General features: G+C 41.4%; 1 protein-coding gene across 7 annotated transcripts in view; it reads left to right on the plus strand.

Annotated features, from left to right (window-relative positions):
• LOC143104461 (uncharacterized) overlaps positions 1–25,474 on the plus strand; it is a 40,996-nt gene that overhangs the window by 9,797 nt on the left and 5,725 nt on the right. The window contains exons 9-15 of one of the 7 annotated variants that reach the window (XM_076268544.1): positions 908–956; positions 3,895–3,939; positions 4,886–4,933; positions 22,840–22,863; positions 24,583–24,672; positions 24,770–24,788; positions 24,871–24,902. In XM_076268544.1, coding sequence (XP_076124659.1) covers positions 908–956; positions 3,895–3,939; positions 4,886–4,933; positions 22,840–22,863; positions 24,583–24,672; positions 24,770–24,788; positions 24,871–24,902 — 307 coding nt within the window. Of the gene's footprint in view, positions 1–907; positions 957–2,899; positions 2,945–3,894; positions 3,940–4,885; positions 4,934–22,839; positions 22,864–24,582; positions 24,673–24,769; positions 24,789–24,870; positions 24,903–25,474 lie in introns of all 7 variants that reach the window. The other 6 variants (XM_076268545.1, XM_076268548.1, XM_076268549.1 and 3 more) reach the window with 6 other exon arrangements.

Below are 25,474 nucleotides of genomic sequence, written 5' to 3' on the forward strand. Positions count from 1 at the left end.
CATATATTTTGTGCTTTCACAAGAGAAACGAATGCCTTCATTGGATTACCTAATAATATCCTGACTCTTTAAAGGCTCAAGGTTATGAATGAGGCAAAAAGAAGTTTTGTAGATTTTGTTCTGTATGATGTTGTGCACATGTCTTCTGATGCCTCGAGTGGAAGCTTCTATCATGATATCTCATATTTGCTGCCAGTATTCAGCTGTATAAAGTTATGTTTACCATTGTGCTAAATAGATTTTAAATGACTGTTTCATACATCATGTAAAGGCCCATAGTAGGTACTGCATCTACACAATACACAATCAGGACCTCTTTGACATTAGACATAGAGTTGGTCATCCTAGGCCCTACGGTTCTCAAGATATTCACAGAAAAATCTGTTGGTGTACAGTCACTAAATGTACACATAAATTAATTTATTGTATGGCCCCCCATGAACGAAAGTCCACGAAACTTGGCATACATTCAGAGGGTGTCAATGATCGATCCTACACTTTCAATTTTGTGCAGTTTTGACCATGTCAGCCAGAGATATTGTGATTACAACTAGGTAACTAGGTTTTAACTAGGTGGCTCTGTACATGAAATGAGTGGTTATGGGATGGGTTGACATGGCCCCTTAAGACCAACATACAAAAAAAGGGTGGTCCTCTTAGGCCCTACGGTTCTCGAGATATCCAAAGAAAACTATGTCCGGCCACCTACAGGCCAGTTGGTGTACAGTAACATAAATTAATTTATTGTATGGACCCCCATGAACGGAATTCCACAAAACTTGGCATGCATTCAGAGGGTGTCATAATGATCCTACACTTACAATTTTGTGCAGTTTTGACCATGTCAGGTCACAGATACCTGCGATTACAACACCTAATACTTCTGAACTAAAATATATTTTCTGTAGCAGGATATCCACTTACAACAAAGAAGCCGAAGACAACATCTGATCCTGGTATGCTCATTTTTTAAAAAATCAAGTAAAATTTTTTTATGACATATATTTTGTGCTTTCACAAGAGAAACGAATGCCTTCATTGGATTACCTAATAATATCCTGACTCTTTAAAGGCTCAAGGTTATGAATGAGGCAAAAATAAGTTTTGTAGATTTTGTTCTGTATGATGTTGTGCACATGTCTTCTGATGCCTCGAGTGGAAGCTTCTATCATGATATCTTATATTTGCTGCCACTATTCAGCTGTATAAAGTTATGTTTACCATTGTGCTAAATAGATTTTAAATGACTGTTTCATACATCATGTAAAGGCCCATAGTAGGTACTGCCTCTACACAATACACAATCAGGACCTCTTTGACATTAGACATAGAGTTGGTCATCCTAGGCCCTACGGTTCTCAAGATATTCACAGAAAAATCTGTTGGTGTACAGTCACTAAATGTACACATAAATTAATTTATTGTATGGCCCCCCATGAACGAAAGTCCACAAAACTTGGCATACATTCAGAGGGTGTCAATGATCCTACACTTTCAATTTTGTGCAGTTTTGACCATGTCAGCCAGAGATATTGTGATTACAACTAGGTAACTAGGTTTTAACTAGGTGGCTCTGTACATGAAATGAGTGGTTATGGGATGGGTTGACATGGCCCCTTAAGACCAACATACAAAAAAAGGGTGGTCCTCCTAGGCCCTACGGTTCTCGAGATATCCACAGAAAACTATGTCCGGCCACCTACAGGCCAGTTGGTGTACAGTAACATAAATGAATTTATTGTATGGACCCCCATGAACGGAATTCCACGAAACTTGGCATGCATTCAGAGGGTGTCATAATGATCCTACACTTACAATTTCGTGCAGTTTTGACCATGTCAGGTCACAGATACCTGCGATTACAACACCTAATACTTCTGAACTAAAATATATTTTCTGTAGCAGGATATCCACTTACAACAAAGAAGCCGAAGACAACATCTGATCCTGGTATGTTCATTTTTTAAAAAATCAAGTAAACATTTTTTATGACATATATTTTGTGCTTTCACAAGAGAAACGAATGCCTTCATTGGATTACCTAATAATATCCTGACTCTTTAAAGGCTCAAGGTTATGAATGAGGCAAAAAGAAGTTTTGTAGATTTTGTTCTGTATGATGTTGTGCACATGTCTTCTGATGCCTCGAGTGGAAGCTTCTATCATGATATCTCATATTTGCTGCCAGTATTCAGCTGTATAAAGTTATGTTTACCATTGTGCTAAATAGATTTTAAATGACTGTTTCATACATCATGTAAAGGCCCATAGTAGGTACTGCATCTACACAATACACAATCAGGACCTCTTTGACATTAGACATAGAGTTGGTCATCCTAGGCCCTACGGTTCTCAAGATATTCACAGAAAAATCTGTTGGTGTACAGTCACTAAATGTACACATAAATTAATTTATTGTATGGCCCCCCATGAACGAAAGTCCACGAAACTTGGCATACATTCAGAGGGTGTCAATGATCCTACACTTTCAATTTTGTGCAGTTTTGACCATGTCAGCCAGAGATATTGTGATTACAACTAGGTAACTAGGTTTTAACTAGGTGGCTCTGTACATGAAATGAGTGGTTATGGGATGGGTTGACATGGCCCCTTAAGACCAACATACAAAAAAAGGGTGGTCCTCTTAGGCCCTACGGTTCTCGAGATATCCACAGAAAACTATGTCCGGCCACCTACAGGCCAGTTGGTGTACAGTAACATAAATTAATTTATTGTATGGACCCCCATGAACGGAATTCCACAAAACTTGGCATGCATTCAGAGGGTGTCATAATGATCCTACACTTACAATTTTGTGCAGTTTTGACCATGTCAGGTCACAGATACCTGCGATTACAACACCTAATACTTCTGAACTAAAATATATTTTCTGTAGCAGGATATCCACTTACAACAAAGAAGCCGAAGACAACATCTGATCCTGGTATGCTCATTTTTTTAAAAAATCAAGTAAAAATTTTTTATGACATATATTTTGTGCTTTCACAAGAGAAACGAATGCCTTCATTGGATTACCTAATAATATCCTGACTCTTTAAAGGCTCAAGGTTATGAATGAGGCAAAAATAAGTTTTGTAGATTTTGTTCTGTATGATGTTGTGCACATGTCTTCTGATGCCTCGAGTGGAAGCTTCTATCATGATATCTTATATTTGCTGCCACTATTCAGCTGTATAAAGTTATGTTTACCATTGTGCTAAATAGATTTTAAATGACTGTTTCATACATCATGTAAAGGCCCATAGTAGGTACTGCCTCTACACAATACACAATCAGGACCTCTTTGACATTAGACATAGAGTTGGTCATCCTAGGCCCTACGGTTCTCAAGATATTCACAGAAAAATCTGTTGGTGTACAGTCACTAAATGTACACATAAATTAATTTATTGTATGGCCCCCCATGAACGAAAGTCCACGAAACTTGGCATACATTCAGAGGGTGTCAATGATCCTACACTTTCAATTTTGTGCAGTTTTGACCATGTCAGCCAGAGATATTGTGATTACAACTAGGTAACTAGGTTTTAACTAGGTGGCTCTGTACATGAAATGAGTGGTTATGGGATGGGTTGACATGGCCCCTTAAGACCAACATACAAAAAAAGGGTGGTCCTCCTAGGCCCTACGGTTCTCGAGATATCCACAGAAAACTATGTCCGGCCACCTACAGGCCAGTTGGTGTACAGTAACATAAATTAATTTATTGTATGGACCCCCATGAACGGAATTCCACGAAACTTGGCATGCATTCAGAGGGTGTCATAATGATCCTACACTTACAATTTTGTGCAGTTTTGACCATGTCAGGTCACAGATACCTGCGATTACAACACCTAATACTTCTGAACTAAAATATATTTTCTGTGGCAGGATTTCCACTTACAACAAAGAAGCCAAAGACAACATCTGATCCTGGTATGCTCATTTTTTTAAAAATCAAGTTAAATTTTTTTATGACATATATTTTGTGCTTTCACAAGAGAAACGAATGCCTTCATTGGATTACTTAATAATATCCTGACTCTTTAAAGGCTCAAGGTTATGAATGAAGCAAAAATAAGTTTTGTAGATTTTGTTCTGTATGATGTTGTGCACATGTCTTCTGATGCCTCAAGTGGAAGCTTCTATCATGATATCTTATATTTGCTGCCACTATTCAGCTGTATAAAGTTATGTTTACCATTGTGCTAAATAGATTTTAAATGACTGTTTCATACATCATGTAAAGGCCCATAGTAGGTACTGCCTCTACACAATACACAATCAGGACCTCTTTGACATTAGACATAGAGTTGGTCATCCTAGGCCCTACGGTTCTCAAGATATTCACAGAAAAATCTGTTGGTGTACAGTCACTAAATGTACACATAAATTAATTTATTGTATGGCCCCCCATGAACGAAAGTCCACAAAACTTGGCATACATTCAGAGGGTGTCAATGATCCTACACTTTCAATTTTGTGCAGTTTTGACCATGTCAGCCAGAGATATTGTGATTACAACTAGGTAACTAGGTTTTAACTAGGTGGCTCTGTACATAAAATGAGTGGTTATGGGATGGGTTGACATGGCCCCTTAAGACCAACATACAAAAAAAGGGTGGTCCTCCTAGGCCCTACGGTTCTCGAGATATCCACAGAAAACTATGTCCGGCCACCTACAGGCCACTTGGTGTACAGTAACATAAATTAATTTATTGTATGGACCCCCATGGACGGAATTCCACGAAACTTGGCATGCATTCAGAGGGTGTCATAATGATCCTACACTTACAATTTCGTGCAGTTTTGACCATGTCAGGTCACAGATACCTGCGATTACAACACCTAATACTTCTGAACTAAAATATATTTTCTGTAGCAGGATATCCACTTACAACAAAGAAGCCGAAGACAACATCTGATCCTGGTATGTTCATTTTTTTAAAAATCAAGTAAACATTTTTTATGACATATATTTTGTGCTTTCACAAGAGAAACGAATGCCTTCATTGGATTACCTAATAATATCCTGACTCTTTAAAGGCTCAAGGTTATGAATGAGGCAAAAAGAAGTTTTGTAGATTTTGTTCTGTATGATGTTGTGCACATGTCTTCTGATGCCTCGAGTGGAAGCTTCTATCATGATATCTCATATTTGCTGCCACTATTCAGCTGTATAAAGTTATGTTTACCATTGTGCTAAATAGATTTTAAATGACTGTTTCATACATCATGTAAAGGCCCATAGTAGGTACTGCCTCTACACAATACACAATCAGGACCTCTTTGACATTAGACATAGAGTTGGTCATCCTAGGCCCTACGGTTCTCAAGATATTCACAGAAAAATCTGTTGGTGTACAGTCACTAAATGTACAAATAAATTAATTTATTGTATGGCCCCCCATGAACGAAAGTCCACGAAACTTGGCATACATTCAGAGGGTGTCAATGATCCTACACTTTCAATTTTGTGCAGTTTTGACCATGTCAGCCAGAGATATTGTGATTACAACTAGGTAACTAGGTTTTAACTAGGTGGCTCTGTACATGAAATGAGTGGTTATGGGATGGGTTGACATGGCCCCTTAAGACCAACATACAAAAAAAGGGTGGTCCTCTTAGGCCCTACGGTTCTCGAGATATCCACAGAAAACTATGTCCGGCCACCTACAGGCCAGTTGGTGTACAGTAACATAAATTAATTTATTGTATGGACCCCCATGAACGGAATTCCACAAAACTTGGCATGCATTCAGAGGGTGTCATATGTGTCAATGTACACATAAATTAATTTATTTCTAGAAAAATAAAACAGGGATTTTGATGAAAACTAGCCACTGTTTAGCTTGGGATTTCTCAGAAATAAACGGTTTGTACCCACTGAGAGCTTAAAGTCTCACCAGAGGCCAGTCTAAAAGCAGCATTGCCATCACTCATTTTCAGTAGGATGATTGAAGATGGGGCCGAAGTATTTGTCATACATATGAATGGTGTTTCTGCCTATGCAAATTAGGACATATTCAATAAATGTGGAGCTCATGTGCATAGGCCTATTCAAATTCATTTCAAAAGAAACTTGTAATACAAAAAAGTTACTTTTCACTATTTGGGTGTATTTTGGGCATATTCAATTAGTGTATAGCTAATTTGCATATTCAAATTCATTTTCAAGGAAAGTTGTAATACAAAAAAATGTACTTTTCATGCGTACTTTCATTGTGTAAAGTTTGATTTTGATAGGAGTAAAGGAAAAAATAGCCCCATTGGGGTGTATTGTTGCTTGGTCTTATTGGCACACATCTCGGATTGATGAGAATTTAACATTCCTCAACTAGGATTTCTTAGGACTTTTAGTATGTTGTTCTGGACACCTCATAGAAATGATCTAAGCTGAAAAAAAGTTTATTAACTCAAAAACCCAGACGGATAACCATGGTCAAACGTTTTGCATGGGGGACGTGATTCGCCTTATTCATTACGCATTACGTCGAGCTGCTGCAAACGCGAGAGATGTCCTGTAGGCTACTGTTGATGAAAATATACCCCGTTTTCTAGCCTCTCGGGGTACCGGCTATCAGTAGACCTATTCGGCTTATTTACCCGGCAGCCAGAACGAGGCTAAAGGGTACACTTGCCATTACACCTAAGTCCAACAGATGGTGGTGGTTTGCAAACTGCCAAAAAAAACTCACTGAAGAAGAACAGGCCAGTGAATCCTTCTTTTATTCGGCAAGCTTTTTTTTGGCAGTTTGCAAACGGTGTGCATTACCACAATCCGCGTCATTCACGTCACGTAATGTGTGAGTCAGAGGTTGGAAACTGGGGCTAGATTTTGCCAGAGCCCGTTTACGGAGAGCCGGATCACTTCCTATTAAAAGAATTATCCGGAGTAAAATGCACTTTAGATCAATTTACGGATGATTGGGAGTACATACGTTGAGTTGACATCCAAATCATGTCATTCGGATGTGTTTTGAGAAAGTTCGATATTACCGTTTTTAGTCAAAACTCGTTAGCCTGGAAGTGACGCGGGCATGTCATTTTGCCGCTACATAACGCTATTTTTATACCTCTTCTACAGTTCCAAACAACATTACACTTACATGGTAGTGAGAGGGTCCCTAAAGCCAAACCGAAGTATCCCGAGGTCTTTATGTGGTCGGATAGAGAGTCCAGAATGAATTTCATCAAGCCAGTACCTTTCCGGAAATGTTGCCATCTTTGCTGCCATCTTCAGGGGAAAGTACGTAGGAGTCGATTGCTGAGTGTGGAGTAACACGCTCTGGAAATTCACAATTTCGTCGCCGTTTAAAAAAAAAAAAAAAAAAAACATAGTCCAGTCTATACAACTTCATTTCAATTTCGAAAGAAATACTGGACTATGTTTTTCTAAAAAAAAAAAACGGCGACGAAATTGTATAAAGAGGTATAAAATTAGCGTTTTGTAGCGGCGAAATGACATGCCCGCGTCACTTCCAGGCTTACGAGTTTTGACTAAAAACGGTAACATCGAACTTTCTCAAAACACATCCGAATGACATGATTTGGATATCAACTCAACGTATACTCCCAATCATCCGTAAATTGATCTAAAGTGCATTTTACTCCGGATAATTCCTTTAACTCCATTGTACCTGCAATCTGTTGCAGTTCCGTTAGGGGCGATCACAAATAAGTGCAAAAACAATGGGGGTCTATGGACCTAGACGGCTAAATGTGTCTCTTTCACCTGGTTGTCGTTGAAAAATCGAAGATTTGATTATGGTTTCTGCAACCTCAATATGGACCACAACACACTAGCTTTCTGCTAATGAATGACGTCATTGACGCATTTGAAAGGCTTTTTAGAACAAATAAGTGACTCAAAAAATATAATACTCAGCGGTGTGTATTTTCTCTGCCCCCTCTTTCGCATGCAACATTCAAATTTCTGGGAAAAAAAATTATATCCCGAGAAAAGTGGATTTGAGGGGTACAGCTCCATAGACCTCCATTCATTCTGCACTTATTCGTGAGCGCACTCATGTGGAACCAGAAACGGAACTGCAACCAGTTCAGAAACCGGAAGTTTCCCGAGAGTGGTGGTTCTCCCCTTATTAGACATTAGGCGAGTTCGAGATGGACTGAGTCTGACTTGGTCTGGCTAACTAGTAAACGTGATCTTCAGAGGCTAGCCGGGAGGAGCTACAACAGAGGGCAGCTCATCCCGGACAGACAGGCTACGTGACTCGAGGGAGACATCGCGGGAGATATCGCGGAATTTTGTTTGCAATAAACACAGCAGAACTTTCATTCTTCTCATTAAAATGACTGACGAAATAAATTCTTATGATGTAGTTTAAATAAACCACTGTTATCATACAGTTAACAGGCCTGCATTGTAGCACATTCAATATCAAGTGTTTCCCCTATATGTGTGTCTATTTATTTAGCCAACAGCAGAAAATAACAGAATATCCAAACGTTTTCAGTAGGCTAGCCCAGCGTTTCTCAAACTATGGGCCGCCGCAACGTGGAGACTGCTGGTCCGCGGAGCCGTGGAGTGAAATTAGGCCCGGTGCTTCGTGTGATAATTTGCTGCGCAATTGATCAAGGAACCGCGGACCGACAGAAAAAGAAAACAAACGTTTCTGCATTCAGGAGGAAATACTTGCTAATTCGATGTCATTAGACATAGAGCCGTACAATTAAGTAGTGGTATGAGCGTTCATTCAATGCATGTGCGCGCGCGACAGAAACCGAAACTACCTGATAACTTTGGTGGCAAAGCTCCGCTTCAACCTGTCGGAAGGCTGTTTATTTATTTAACGGCATTTAATAGAACTACGTGGATTCTTGCAATTTTCATATAAACAGAGCAGAGACTGTATAATACACTGTCTAGCATTGAGTAGGCCTCTGAGTATAGTCAAATTTGAATATAACGTGGCCAAAAGACATTGTAGCCTTATTAGTCTTCCTATGAAAGATCTCCAGAGATTTACGCTTATCTGCTCCGCTGTTTACCATTGAAGGTTCTAAAATTCTATGTTGAATTCAATGAACCCAGATATTCTTTATTTTCCTACCAGTGTATGATGCATTGCTTACATGAGGGAAACATTCCAAAACAATAGCACCCATATAGTTGCTGTTGTTTTTGTTTCCTGAATCCTTACATTCAGGCATTCAAATTAAATTTCTTTAAAAAGCATGTAAATTTTTTCTCCATTTGCCTACCAGTGTATGATGCATTGCTTACATGAGGGAAACATTCCAAAACAATAGCACCCATATAGTTGCTGTTGTTTTGAGAAGTATTTATCATGCTAGCATCATGCAACCATGCAAAAGCAATTAACTTAACTATTATAATTATTATATCTTACATTAGTAAAGCAGTCCTCTGATGTGCATGTTTTCACAAACGTTTTGTGAACAATGTTAGCACTTTAAACATGGACTGCTTTGAAGTGAAAGTGCATGTATAACAATATAGCATAATAATAATTGTGATTATGATAATCATCATGATAATTTCATGTGTATGTGTGTGTGTGTGTGTGTGTGTGTGTGTGTGGGGGGGGGGGGTACGTGTAGGCGACCCCAAAGTCTCCCCTACGACCCCAAAGTCTGCCATGACCGGGCCTCAGGTCAAAGAAGTTTGAGAAAGGCTGGGCTAGCCTACCATTGTTGCAGAAATCACGTATAAGAAGGTATCCCTTCGATTTCTGTTTATTTTCGCATATTCCAACATAAGGAAGCAGCATGAGCCTCCCGTCATAATCGTCATGAGGATATTCCTCCCAAATGGCCCTATCACGTCTTTGAACTGACGTCATGAGGGCGTGTTTCAGCTCGTGCAGCTCGTGGAAGGCAACTGCAAGATCTGTCTGCAGGCTGACTCCCGCGATATTTTAAGGCCATGTGACATGGTGTCACGGTGGTAAGTCCCTCCCCGGCTGACAGAAGTCGGACAGAATTTCTAACCAGCAAGCATTGCGTCCATCCCAGTATGCATTGTGTTCAACCCAGCATGCATCACATCAAGTCAGATCTGCACAGATGTGCCGCAAGTCGAACTCGCCTATTCTCTGATTTTGCTAACAGAGTTGCCCAGTTAGGTAGCCTAGAAATCTAGACGCACCCTAGCGGCGGCAAATTAATTTGCTCAGCCTGTACGTCTAGTATCGAACCATAGGAATTTCTCTTGGCTTAACACCGTGGATGTTCTCCAATCACAGCGCTCTATTTCGTTAGAGAGTCTTAAGGCGGGCTTAACAGGATAACGACAGTCCTGTGACGTGAACAACAAGGAAGGTGGCTATGGCGAACGAAGAGCGGTTGTTTGAATCGGCGTTGGCGTCAACTTTGGAGGAGTTGGACTTGTGCTTTTCTTTGAAAGTTGAGCAACACAATGCACTTAAGTCATTCCTTTCTAAGAAGGATGTGTTTGCCGTTTTGCCTACCGGATATGGATATGGTCGTAGCGCTGGCCTATTGCATGCCTAGGCAGTTTGAAAGACAATTCTCTGCCCGCCCCTTGGATTAAGCGAGGTGAATGATTCGATGCCAGACTATACATCTCAATGATATAGGATGGCCCCGCCAGGCTACCAGTTAGGGGCTCGTCATCACTTTTGTCGTCACGTTGTAGTTTGTTTGTAGTCCATGTGGCCTTTCATGTCCAACAGTTTTAATGTGAACTTGGGAATTTGCCTTTTTTTCACTTGAAGGCTGCATATCTTTCTTTCACAAGCGTCTTACACTATATTTTAAGCAAATACAGTTGTTTATTTAGGATTAGTGAGTGTATGTTTTAACCTTTGTTGTGGCATCCGTGTTTGTCACACATTCCGATGGCAAAGCACATGAACACTTGCTGTCGGAAAAACAAAGTAGCCATGGGGGCGGTCCTTGTCATTCCGAAGTGCCATGAATGCACCATAAGCCAACAACGTGGGCACAGGTTCCCTGTTAAATCCCAAGATGAAAATGCTCATAAAACCAACTACTATATTCTTACTACATCAAATATTAACGTAACCTAACATATCTTAGTATCAATCTTCCACTAGCTAGCTATAGCATTAACGTCAGTGGTTTTTGCACGGAGATTTGCACGGCTACTCGCCACAACTGCTTGTCACCTTGTATGTATTTCAAAGTTTTGAATACACCCCTCCATAGCAGTGACGGACTGGGATTAAAAAACGGCCCTGGCATTTTCACCAACCAGCGGCCCACATGGGGACATGAACTCTAACTTTAATATGCATAAAGACTGAACCAAGAACATGGATATATCAATGCACAACTCCAAAAACATTAATGCTATATGAAATATGAATATGAAAAAAGAATAGCCTAGAATAGATCATCAGAGCAGCCGCTCCACAAACTTGTCTTAATTAACGTAATGCAGTTAACAAGGTGCGAAAGAGCTTGCTCTTCTCCGCAACCCTGTCTATCACGCTAAGCTCCGCCATTGTTACCGTGTGAAAACTCGGACAAACAAACCAGACTTGATCAGAAATCGTTAGAAATACATTGTGGACAATGGCAGCTGACAGTATATGAAAGCAGGCATGTTTTGGTCGATAAAGGATTTACTTTCAAAAGCTTTCAAAAGGGACTTAATTATGCTATGGAGCAGTGACGGACTGGACGGTCTGACATTTGGGCAGATGCCAGAAGGGCCACAGCCTCTCGTGGGCCGGCCAATCACGGGGCGGCATGCTTGTCGGGTTCGCGTGGCCCCTTCATCGCAAGGCCAGTTCCACATTATCTCTCGGCCCACTATCAAGCATCAATAGAGCATCACAGTCCCACCCCTCCTCCGAGAGGGCTTAGTTTCCGGAAGTAAATTTCCCATTCATTTCTCCCAGTGACGTTTTGGAAAAATCCGTATCTAAAGAGTTTTAGAGCATGTCTTAGGCTAATCAGCTACGGCGTTACTCATAAGCATACAACATATAATTTCGAGTGAAAAAACAAAGAGAAAGTCCAGTTGTCAGTCCCCTGCAGAAGTAAGGATGCCACCACATGTTCTCTTGGTACCGTAAGCTGCAACAGCACAACCTGGTTGCAGGGTGGTGATGACTGTGATGTAATCGGGGGACTGCTGACATTCAACCATGCTGCCATTCCACCTGTCAGTTCCCTGGTTCAGATCAATGATGTCATAATGAGATGACTTCCCATTTGTTAATGTCTCGTGTTCTTCAGAGATCCAAAGTTATACTCATAACCCATTTATTTTGTACAGGTCAGTGAAAGCTGTATTTAAATGTAAAAATGTACTTACAATACTTAGGGCCAATCTCTCAAAACGGCAACATGAGGTAGTTAAATCTAGGCGCCAGCAGGAGATAGATAAACTTATCAAGGAGAGGAGGCAGCTTAAGAAGCAGTGGAGAAAAGCTACAGATGATGAGAAGGAAGGTATTGACTGTCTACAGGCAGATGTGAGGGAGCGGTTAGTAGTGCTAAGAAGAGCTGAAAATATTAGGAAAAATAGGAAGAAGAAATCACAAGCCCGACTAGCATTCTATAAAGACCCATTTAAGTTTGTTAAGTCTTTATTCGTAATGCAGAAGAGTGGTAGTCTTTTGGAACCTAAGCAGAAGCTTGAGGAGTATTTAGAGGGAGTGCACAAAGATAGGGAGAGGTTCAGGGAGATGGTACTTCCTGCTGATATCCCACCTATTGGTGAATTAAGTAGCCAATGCGACGATAGTCCACCAAGGTGGAAAGAGGTGCAAGAAGTAATAAAACGTGCAAGGGCCTCTTCAGCCCCGGGACCTAATGGAGTGCCCTACCGGTTGTATAAGAGTGCACCAGATGTTTTAAGATTTTTATGGCAATTAATGAAGATAGTTTGGAAAAAGCAGAGTATTCCCAAGGCTTGGCGGAGGGCTGGGGGAATATTTATTCCCAAAGAAAAGGACGCAGTGGAGATTAATCAATTTAGGCCAATTAGTCTACTGAATGTTGAAGGGAAGGTTTTCTTCAGTGTGGTGGCACGGAGACTGACAAATTACCTTGAAAGGAATAAACTAATTGATACCACGGTGCAAAAAGCTGGAATTCCTGGCTTCTCCGGGTGCTTAGAGCATACCAGCATGATTTAGCACCAAATTCAATTAGCAAAGCGTGAGAAGAGAGACCTGCACGTTGTGTTCTTGGATTTGGCTAATGCTTTTGGGTCTGTGCCGCATAGTCTGTTGTGGGAGGCCTTTGATTATTTCAGAATCCCAGGTAGCATTAAAAGCCTAGTAAAAGCATACTTTCTGGATATTCAATTATGTTTTACTACAGCTGATTACACCACAGGTTGGCAACAACTTGAGATAGGAATCATGGCCGGATGTACCATCTCCCCACTTGCTTTTACAATGGCAATGGAGGTCATCATTAGGGCCTCAAAATTGGTAGTGGGCGGGGAGAAGTTGCAGGGAGGGCCACGCCTCCCCCCGATTCGGGCTTTCATGGACGACATGACAACCTTGACGACAACCGTTCCATGCAGCAACAGGTTGCTGGGTAAGTTAAATAGTAATCTGCAATGGGCCAGAATGAAGGTGAAACCAAGTAAGTCTAGGAGTCTCTCAATTATTAAAGGGAAGGTAACAGATAAGAAGTTTGCTATAAATAAGGAGGTGATTCCCACAGTTCTGGAGAAACCAGTGAAGAGTCTGGGAAGGTGGTATGATGCAAGCCTTAGTGATAAATCACAGGTTGAAGACTTGAGACAGGTCACTAGGCAAGGTATTGCAAAAATTGACAAGTCGGGGCTGCCAGGTAAGCTCAAGCTGTGGTGTTTGCAGTTTGGTTTGTTGCCTCGGCTAATGTGGCCATTGACAGTTTATGAAGTTCCTCTGTCAAAGGTAGAGAGGTTGGAAAAAATGATCAACTCCTTTGTCAGAAAATGGCTCGGAGTCCCACGCTGCTTAAAGGAACACGCCACCCAATGTCAGTAGTAATATATGTTCTTACCTTAACTTTCACGAGTTGAGTCATACCTCTCCCGTGTCGGTACGTGCACTCAAACGCTCTGGTGCGCGGCTGGACTGTGTTAGCATGTTGCTATGCTAGCGGGCTTTGACGGTTACTAAGCGTAGAAGTAATCAAAAACATCCACGTTTTCCCGACTTAAATACAGTTGCACGAGTAGTTGATAGAAATGCTACGGCCACGCAACATGAAACGTGGCGATTTTCCAAGCGAATAAACCGGAGAACTACAATGTGTGGCGCAATAGCACTTGGGAGTACTTCGACCTACCGTAGTAGTATTGTTAACACCTAATTGTAGATCCTATCCACCACAGAGTTTAGAATCCATGCTGGATCGACCCTCAGCCTCTCCCTCCCCTCTGAGCGAGAGAGAGGCACACACTAGAGATGCGCTGATGGGCTATTATTTCAACCATAACTGCATAGCAAAACTTATCATCCATCAGCCTGATGGATGATGCAGCGCTGCTGACGTGAGGCTAGAAAGCCCTTGCCTGTTCTAGAAAGACTGATCTAATGCAGCAAATATATTAAAAGGCTAAAGTCGTACATTGGCTATGTTGTAGCCTATCCCCAGAATATCAGCAGCAAACTCAGTCTCTGTCTCGCAAAACAGTCTCCAAATAAAACGCACATCGGCCTGTTGCCTATTCTGCCAGCTTGTGACAATATATCGTCCAAAATGCTTGATTGCATTGCATTCTCCACATTTTTAGCTAAATTTTCATGTACCACATCAGCATTTTCGTTCAGTGAATCTTTTGTAAATTGCTTTACAATTACCGTCGGGCCTATACGCCTATTGCCTGGCTTGCCTCAGCTTCGGTCACGTCCTTTTACAATTTTATCATTGTAATAAAAAACACAATTTGCCACATAATTTCAACATGCTCCTGGCCTACTAATGAATGCCTATTGTACTTTATGTTTTGCAAAAAGAAATCCTTGATAAAATAACAAGTCATTCACATTATAGGCTACTTTACACACTGTTATGTCAGGGTGACTGACAAGCCTGTTCTGAAGACTCCCATTCATTTTGACTGTCTTTCAGACAGACAGCGCAATTCATTTTATAGCCATCGGACAAATATGACGCCTCGATATTAAAGAAACTCCGACTCCATTCATTCTGAAAGTCCACCGCACAACAGTGCAACGTGCATGTTCACATTTTTTGTAACAACCGCCAAACTTGCTTGCTTGCCTTACACATCTAAGTTTTCCGACTATTTTTCTTACCTTCTTTTTCCGCTGTGGATGTTATTGAGTTTGTAGAAGTTTAGCTCTTACGTTCTGAACATCTCGCACTGCCATCGCCCGATGTCATTTCTGAGTCATATCACTCTGTCTCTCTTTTAAATGCCTATTCCCTGAATGGTAGGCTACAATTATGTGTTTTATATATAGGCTAATATCGAAACAAAATAACCCAGGCAGTCTCATCTAGGATAGCCTATAACACAGGTTGAAGTCAACGTCAAGTTGGTTCTATTTAGGGAGGTGAATGTGTGTAAACATCTGTAGATGACTCAGAAATGACATCGAGACAAGGAGTGAATAGCCTAGTGGCAAGAGGCAAGCCGAAGGCTGGTGACAAGGGCCCGACGCTATTGTAAAGCAATTTACAAAAGATTCACTGAACAAAAATGCTGATGTGGTAGGCCTACATGAAAATTTAGCTAAAAATGCGGAGAATGCAATGCAATCAAGCATTTTGGACGATATATTGTCACAAGCTGGCAGAATAGGCAACAGGCCGATGTGCGTTTTATTTGGAGACTGTTTTGCGAGACAGAGACTGAGTTTGCTGCTGATATTCTGGGGATAGGCTACAACATAGCCAATGTACGACTTTAGCCTTTTAATATATTTGCTGCATTAGATCAGTCTTTCTAGAACAGGCAAGGGCTTTCTAGCCTCACGTCAGCAGCGCTGCATCATCCATCAGGCTGATGGATGATAAGTTTTGCTATGCAGTTATGGTTGAAATAATAGCCCATCAGCGCATCTCTAGTGTGTGCCTCTCTCTCGCTCAGAGGGGAGGGAGAGGCTGAGGGTCGATCCAGCATGGATTCTAAACTCTGTGGTGGATAGGATCTACAATTAGGTGTTAACAATACTACTACGGTAGGTCGAAGTACTCCCAAGTGCTATTGCGCCACACATTGTAGTTCTCCGGTTTATTCGCTTGGAAAATCGCCACGTTTCATGTTGCGTGGCCGTAGCATTTCTATCAACTACTCGTGCAACTGTATTTAAGTCGGGAAAACGTGGATGTTTTTGATTACTTCTACGCTTAGTAACCGTCAAAGCCCGCTAGCATAGCAACATGCTAACACAGTCCAGCCGCGCACCAGAGCATTTGAGTGCACGTACCGACACGGGAGAGGTATGACTCAACTCGTGAAAGTTAAGGTAAGAACATATATTACTACTGACATTGGGTGGCGTGTTCCTTTAAGCAGTGTAGCCTTGTATGGGAAGGGTATTGTAGAGTTGCCAATATCTAGTCTGACAGAGGAATTTAAGTGTGCTAAGGCTAGATTGGAATTGACTCTTACTCAGTCCAAGGACCCAGTGGTGAGGAAAGTTGCACCCACAGTTAATGCAGGGAGGAAGTGGAACCCAGAGCAGGCAGTTAAGCAAGCTCAATCAGCATTGAAGCATAGAGATATAATGGGCCATGTGCAGCACGGGCGGGGGGGTCTAGGGGTGGGTGCAAGTAAACCCTTGTGGAGTAAGGCTTCTGCAGGAGAAAAGAGGAGAATGGTAGTGGAGGAAATGCATAGACAGGAGGAGGCTGTAAGATGTACTAAGGCAGTGTCGCAGGCAAAACAAGAGCAGTGGGTGAACTGGGAAGGGGTGGAAAAAAGACGGATTAAATGGAAAGATCTATGGGGCATGGAAGCTGGTAAGATCAGATTTATGTTAGGTGCTACATATGATGTGCTCCCATCTCCCAAGAATTTAAGTCAATGGTTTGGTGAGATGATAAATGCATACTTTGCTCGTGTGTGGGCAGTCTCCACCATATCCTATCAGGATGCAAGGTAAGTCTCACCCAGGGGCGGTATACGTGGCGTCATAACCAGGTATTGAAATGTGTGGCAGCGGCAATAGAGGATAAAAGAAGAGAAGTCAATTCATTAGCAGCTAGTAAAGGGGTAAGGCAAATTAACTTTGTACGTCAGGGGTATTAACCTTGTTCCGCGAAGGCCAGGTGTAAAACCGGCCAGTTGAAAAATGGGGCGGGCTGGGAAATGAAGGTTGATCTTGGCCAGCAGATGGCGGTACCTCCACATATAGTGAGTACTAAGCTACGTCCCGACGTAATTCTATGGTCGGATTCAGAGAAGATAGTTTACTTCATTGAACTCACTGTTCCTTGGGAAGACAGAGTGGAAGTGGCCAATGAGCTGAAGAGAGCTAAATATACTGAAATAGCAGAGGAGGCAGCTAAGCGAGGTTGGAGTGCACGATTAAGGCCTATTGAAATCGGTGCATGTGGGTTTGTGGCCAGATCTGCTATTGGCTTGCTGTCTGAATTGGGCATTTGTGGTCGAAGTCTAAGGCAGGTGGTTAGTAACATGTCTTTAGCAGCAGAACGGGCAAGCGAATGGTTGTGGGTAAGGAGAAGTTACCCTTCCTGGGGCGCAAGCTAAGGTAAGCTAACTGGCTCATTTGTTTTGGTCGTGGGTAAGGAGAAGTTACCCTTCCTGGGGCGCAAGCTAAGGTAAGCTAACTGGCTCATTTGTTTTGGTTGTGGGTAAGGAGAAGTTACCCTTCCTGGGGCGCAAGCTAAGGTAAGCTACCTGGCTCATTTGTTTTGTGTTTGTGAAGGACTGTGCCTAGGTTGATGGTACTTGGCTAAGGTTCTTTATGGTTTATGGTTCAGTCCACATCAACGGGACGGACCGACCTAGCCAACTTAGACCATGCCTAGGTTGGTTAAAGGGGTGGTTCAGGATTTTGGACATAAGACCTCATTTCCAAGTAAGCAAGTGTGATATTCATCAGTGGAGACCGTTTTCAACACGTTTCATCCAGTCCTTGTAATTGCAGAGTTCGCAGGTGCTAGGCTAGCGCAAGTCAACGGTATGTGCTAGCCTGCCACTAAAGACAGTCTTACCCACTCCAAAGTACACCCGAGGCAAATTCCAGACAATCGATGTAAATGTCTGTGTTGATAGAATAGTGTAAGAAATACAACTACCCTCGCATCGCGTTGCAATAGTTATACTTTGGTCCCTGAAGTTGGTAGTAGTCATTTTGCATCTCAGCAGCGGACTGATATTACCAAGGCTACTACTAAGTATCCCCATTGGAGTGCGCTTTACTGTTTACTTTTCGGCGCAGTACTACTAACCGGAGCAAGTATAATTCCGTCGTGGTAAGAAACTAGTCCCTCAAAATGTAATGCGATCGTTGGAATGCAAGGATAGAATAACGTTAGAAATAACAGTATCAATACAGACATTTACATCGATAGTCTGGCGTTATAATTTATTTGCCTCGGGTGTACTGTGGAGTGGGTAAGACTGTTTTTAGTGGCAGGCTAGCACATACCGTTGACTTGCGCTAGCCTAGCACCTGCGAACTCTGCAATTAGAAGGACTGGATGAAACGTGTTGAAAACGGTCTCCACTGATAAATATCACACTTGCTTACTTGGAAATGAGGTCTTATGTCCAAAATCCTGAACCACCCCTTTAAGGGTATTTGGATGCTTGTTGTGGTAATATATGGGGCAGCATGGGGCGTAAGCTAACTGCTAACTGCTGGCTAATTTGTTTTGTGTTTGGGATGGGGCCTAAGCTAACGGGCTAAGCTAACTGGCTAATTTGTTTTGTGTTTGTGATGGGCTGTGCCTAGGGTGATGGTTGGTTGGCCAAGGTTTTTATGGTTATGGTTCAGTCCACATCAACGGGACGGACCAACCTAGCCAACCTTGACCATGCCTGGGCTGGTTAAGAGTATTTTGGGTATTGGATATTTCAATGTGGTAATATGGTGGCAGCATGAAGGGGAGTGTCTCCAGGACGCTGGTTTCACTGTTAAGCCTTCATGAGGTGTCGTGGGCCTAACTTAACGAAACATCGGTGAATGAGGGTGCCCACTTGATAACCCCAATGACATGCCGCATACTATATAGGCTACTGCTGTTGGATAGGCCATTTGTATTGTGCTTGTGACCATTTGTTGGCGGATTTGTGGGTAGTGTGCTTTTTAAAGTTAAACTTGAGCAGGGGCTTCTGAATGTGTTTTTACCTTGGATTTTGGCACAAGGGATTTTAACATCTAATCCTGTGTATTAATGTAATGCTCTATTTTACCCCTTCCCCTTCCCCTTAGTTTTGCGCGTACACGTGAGACGAAGGGCTATCTCAATTCTCATTTCGATCGAGGGGTAGGGATAAGGGCAAGGGGTAGATACCCTGCTTACTTGAAACCGAGGGGTAAGAGAAATACCCAACATACACCGCTCACACAGGAAAAACAAGCACACCGATAGATTCATTGACATGAAATGTTGGCATTAATAAGGATTATACAATTAAAATGGTAACTGTTTTATGTTGCATTCAATCTTGTGACCATATATTGAAGGTCCTGTTCTTCATGAGGAAGTTTTCAAAAATCGCTGTTCTGTGAATGTTAACAGCACATCATTATTTGCGCAAATGTCTCGCATTTTACATATTTCCATATCTGATATAGGCTACCCCGCAAATTAGCAGCACCATGTCAGAAATGTAAAGTCCAACAGCAGCTAAATTCGCTTTTTTACCGCTCGTCTGATATGAATGCTGCATAGGCCTACTGCTGCTGCCGACTCCTCGCATAGGCCAAGGCAGCTATCGATTGCTTCTGATGTCAAGTAACGACCATTTGGATATTATTGTAAAATATCGAAGGCGTTGTTCGCGATGTTTACATAGCGAACTACATGTTTATTTTGTCCCCCATCCCTGTTTCATTCACCTGGACCATGTGGTAGGCTACGAACGAACATAGGCACGTTCTGCTGTTGTTGAAATAATTCCTGAACGGTTTTATTCCGAGCTGAAAATGCAATAGCCTATTTAACAGAAGACAGTTTGCTAGTGACAAAATAGCTTTCAGTGTGGTACAATCTCTGTAAATTACGTTAATTCAAGTGTTTAAATCATCCCGCTCTCCCTTATGATTGGCTAGTGGTATCTCATTTCCAAGGGGAATATTTTTCACCCCTATGTCTTGCCACTCGGTTTCGAGGGACAAGGGCTAGGGGTAAGATGAAGGGATAGGGGAAGGGGAAGGGGTAAAACAGAGAATTGAGATGTCCATGGGTAAGATATTTAGGAAAGCATCGAAAGCATCGGAAAAAAACAGCACAACAAATGATGTTTTAATGGGCTGGCACTACACTATGGTCTGTATGTCAGAACAAATCCCCACCAAAAGCTGCACTTGAACTCACAGCACTCTGCACATTACCAATTTTCTTAGCACGGCTACCAGGCGAGTGACTGTGTTTTAGTCTGTTGCTTAACGTCACGTTTCTCACTCGCCTGGACTGAGGATACGCAAGAACCGAAGACGACCAACAGGAAATGGGTTCAAATTTGCTTCACTCGTCTCGTTTGAAGTCTATGGGATGGCTGTGTCCATATGTTTTACTGTCTATGGTTAGTGCTCAACCATAGCGATGCTCAACTAACATAATTAAAGTGCGATAGCCTACCTATCATCCTGCATCCTTGTGACCTTAGTAATCAGTCCCACCTTTACCCCCATCCAGGGGCGTCGGACTGGGGGTAAAACCACTACTGATTATAGGGGCCCAAGGGGAGAGGGGGCCCTAGAAAAGTCTGGAATATATTTTATTTTAATAAAAGGAGGAACATGTTGAGGAACATGGGGGCCCATCAGGACTGCCTATGTAGTAGGGCTGCACGATATATCTAAAATCTATCGTTATCGCGATATCAACACTTGCGATGGACATACCGCAAAGATTACTTAATTTTCGATAAATTCGATACATTTTCTGTGCCGTGCGCATTCCATACAGTCTATGGTGTATTCACATTCTGAATGTCAACATATTTTACCAAACTGATGCTGTCATGCAGCCCAAGAAGCCCGTCCCCTACCAGTTTAGGTGTGTGGTGTTAGGTGTTGAAGCGGGAGCTAAGTCGTGATGGCTGAAAATAGTGAGTCGAGCGATCAGGCTACACTTGGGTGAAGAGGAATTAGTGACTAAAAGGAAAAGCACGTCTGTTATATGGGAATATTTTGGTTTTATGAAGGATGCCGTGTTACAAACACAGCGCAAATGCGTCCTTCTCCACCGTGTTAAAATAAACAATTTCTTTCGTTATCGTTATATCAGAAGATGTCTTTCACTGTCTGTAAGGCTTGTATTTCATGATTTGCATTTAGCAAAAGCCCCAGACAGCAGCACAGAGGTAATCAGGATTCGTTATTTGTAAAAGTTGTTTAACCTACTTCTGGACTGTGCGATTGCAGCCCAATTACTTTCACTTTCCGCTGCCCTCGTAGTCGGCATGCCGGTAGCCTAATAACGTGGGATGCGCAGCGTATGAGGTTACAGACTGAGATGACTGCCGCGATATAGTTTAAGTAGCTTCTTTGCTAGGCCCATCGAAGGCTGGCAATGTGGAATATTCCGCTGGTTGGTGCACAAGTGTTCAGATTGGCTGTCCACCCATCTTTTATGAGGATTAGGAGCAGATCTTCCACACAACTTCGATAGCCTAGTCAGTAGGTCTCTTAGCTGTCCACTTTCATCAGGCCATATAGGCTACATGATATTTTATATTATTTATGTAGAAAATTATACATTTATTTCTGTAATTATACATTTACCCCCCCCCCCCAACCCTACAGTGTATGCTTGCAGCAAGCAGAATGAAAAAAAAAAAAACATTAAATATACTGCTCAAAAAAATTAAGGGAACACTTCAATCATACACTGAATCACTCTGACACTGTTTGGTTCTGAGCACAAGTAAACCTTTTGAGGCGAGTGTTTTATTTTGCAAGAACTGTCAGACATTCTGTGAATGTAGTTTGAGAATGGAGAAAAGGGTGGAAGGTTTCAAAATATGTGTGGAAAACCTTTATTGAGCAGTATATTTAAATATCGCAAATTATATTGTTATCGCAGTACTCAATAATGTTATCGCATATCGCATGTTTTCCTAATATCGTGCAGCCCTACTATGTAGGGGCCCAGGATCTTGTGCTACGTCCCTGCCCCAGTCTGGCGCCCCTGTGTCTACTGTTAAAGAACAAATCTGGCGAATTTTCACATAGATCTCCGTTTATTGAGGCCACCGAGTAGGCCTACTGTTGATATGAAATAAAACGGGAAAAAAAACAAAAAAACGGTACTACCTAGTTTGAGTTGCTGCAGCCAACAACTATAGCAGCCAGGCAGCTACAGTGCTACAGTTTGTTTTATTTTGTACCAATACATCGAAAAACAGATGTATGTGAAAAATTGCCTGAATTCTCCATTAACAGTAGACTGTCAACATTAACTGGAGACATAACACTCAGTTTTTGTAAGTGATGAACTGTATATGGTCAATTATTTGAGCCATGACATTTGTCTGTTTTATGTTTTGTTCTTAATTCTGAGCCCTTCTACCCTCCAAAAACATACTACCTAAAAAGAGCAAAGTCAATTACTCCAAACAAGAAACATTTTGTAGTCCATTTGATTCAATAACTTGTGACAGTAAATTGATAACTAGAATGCCTAAATAATTCAAATTAAATTATTTCAAACAATGAAAGTTAGTTTCATTTGCCTTTCCAGAAAACAGTGAAGCTGTAACACCAGGTAAATTATGTTTTTTTAATTGAATTTTTATAAATAAGACATTTTAGCTCGTAATTTTTCTGCTGGGTGATGTTCTGTTGTCTTTATGTTATCCTTTTGTTTAAGCCCAATAGTCATGCACATAAATTAAATATTTATTTTGCAGTGTTTTGGTCGATAGTCAGATTTTGAAGCACCAACAATGTAAAAATCTCACGCCTACTGTATCAATGGCTCAGAGGAATGGTTGACTACAATGCCTAAATAATTAAAATTAAGTTATTTCAAACAATTAAAGTTTTCATTTACCTTTCCAGAAAATAATTGTAATCATGACCGCCGCGCAGCGAAGCGGCGGTCATATAGGTTTAGTCAGATTTTGTTCTTTTTTTTTCTTCTTTTTTTTCTTTTTCTTTTTCGCATGCCCAAATTTCCGTCAAGGATTCCCGGGACACTGAAAGACCGGGGTACACGAAACTTGGTGGGCATGTAACCCCACATGGATAGCATGGAACCATCGTTTTTCGTTTTGATCTGTAGCCCCCCCGCTGGACTGGACCCCCCAAAAGGAGGGTAGGGCAGACACAGTTTTCTGTGAATATCTCGAGAACTGTAGGGACTAGGATGACCATTTTTTTCCATATGTTTGCCTCCAGGGGTCATGTTAACCCACACACATACACTCTTAAAACAAATGTGTTGTCCCTATCTGGACACAAAGATGTGTTAAAAAAACAACGCAAGTTCTGTTGATTCGACGCAGCAATTTGTTATTTTCAACACATTTTGTGTAACAAATTAAAAAAGGAAACAACACAAACTTGTGTGGTCCCTATCTGGACACAAAGATGTGTTAAAACAACACAAGTTGCGCTGTTTTTAACACATTCGTTTTAAGAGTGTACATTCACAGTAATCATACGTATGACACATACTCACACAGTAGACATATGTACGCTTGCATGCACAGGCACATACGCAGGCACACACACAAGCACGCACACACACACACACACACACACACACACACACACACACACACACATAACATAAACATGTACATGCACACAATTCAAGAATTTCTCAGAATTATGAACAGGCAAGATGGAGGTGGGGTTGTATAAAATGAATTTTATTAGAAATTAGAAATCTATGAACTAATCATGTTTTGGTACTTGTTGTCTAGCAGATATCAGTGAGAATTGAGTGTGGATAATGCAATTTAGTGAGACAGTTAGAATCATATAGGCCTTTCAGCGTGATTTATTTTTGTGGAAAAAATGTGCTGGACTGGGCGGCGGTCATATTTTGTACCGCTCTGCGGTACATCTAGTTTTTCTACTGGGTGATGTTCTGTTGTCTTTATGTTATCCTTTGTTTTTTTTAAGCCCAATAGTCATGCACATAAATTAAATATTTATCTTGCAGTGTTTCAGTCAATAGTCAGATCTTGAAGCACCAACAATGTAAAAATCTAACTTTTTTGTGGTACTTTATCAGTCCTTTTGCCTTCAACACTTTGTGACAATAAACTGAACTTTTAAAAGTTCCAAAGACATGATTTGGATGTCTGTCACGTACCTTTTTAGGAAACAAAAGATTTGATAAGATGTGTTAAAATATTTTGCTTGTTTGCAAATTTTCTGTCAGATCAAATACATCTTTCAATGTTTCAATTAATAGTCAGATCTTGAAGTACCATCAATGTAACAATGTAACTTCTTGTGTTTTTGATCTCAGCTGTTCTATCAGTGCCACTGTTGATCATATTGGTGGTTGCTCCCAGCATATTGGTGATTGGACTCTTAGCCTGCTTTCTCTGGAGATTCCGTAAGTATTGTATAGACACCATGTCCTGGAGTATAGTTCTGATGGCAGTACTAATTTCAAGATCCTAATTGATTATGCTTATTTTTCTTTCCACTAGAGAGATCAAATCCACAGCGGTAAGATAGAAGTATATTACAGTTTGTTGAAAGAAGAAGTAGAAGTATATCACTAAAGTATTTTGTCTTCCTTTTCTCATAGATCAAAGCATAACTCAAACATAATCCGACAGCGTAAGTCCTTAATTCTAAGCAATATGAATATTGAATATGAATTAGTGGGGCAGCCGTGGCTTACTGGTTAGCGTTTCGGACTTGTAACCGGAGGGTTGCCGGTTCGAACCCCGACCAGTAGGCACGGCTGAAATGTCTTTGAGCAAGGCACCTAACCCCTCACTGCTCCCCGAGCGCCGCTGTTGTTGCAGGCAGCTCACTGCGCCGGGATTAGTGTGTGCTTCACCTCACTGTGTTTTCACTGTGTGCTGAGTGTGTTTCACTAATTCACGGATTGGGAGAAATGCAGAGACCAAATTTCCCTCGGATCAAAAGAGTATATACTTACTTACTTACTTATACTGAATAAGCAGGAATTGTTAGTGAAATAGTATGGTTATCGATATAATATTGGTTCTCTGAAGGAGAACACGAGATGTTAACCAATAGGAAGTCGATCTGAACCAATCTCCAGGGATTTCCATCACAGACCTCTCCCTATACAGTATATGTACATCTTGAGAGACAAGTCCTCATAGGGCATTCTGAAGCAATCCAATGGACCTGGTCCAGAGAGCCAATAGCCAAGTTTC

The sequence above is a fragment of the Alosa pseudoharengus genome, unplaced genomic scaffold, assembly GCF_046254945.1.
Source record: "Alosa pseudoharengus isolate Yale_2024_CS ecotype anadromous, Long Island Sound unplaced genomic scaffold, YU_APseudo_1.1 YU_APseudo_1.1_scf_5, whole genome shotgun sequence".
NCBI lineage: Eukaryota > Metazoa > Chordata > Actinopteri > Clupeiformes > Clupeidae > Alosa > Alosa pseudoharengus.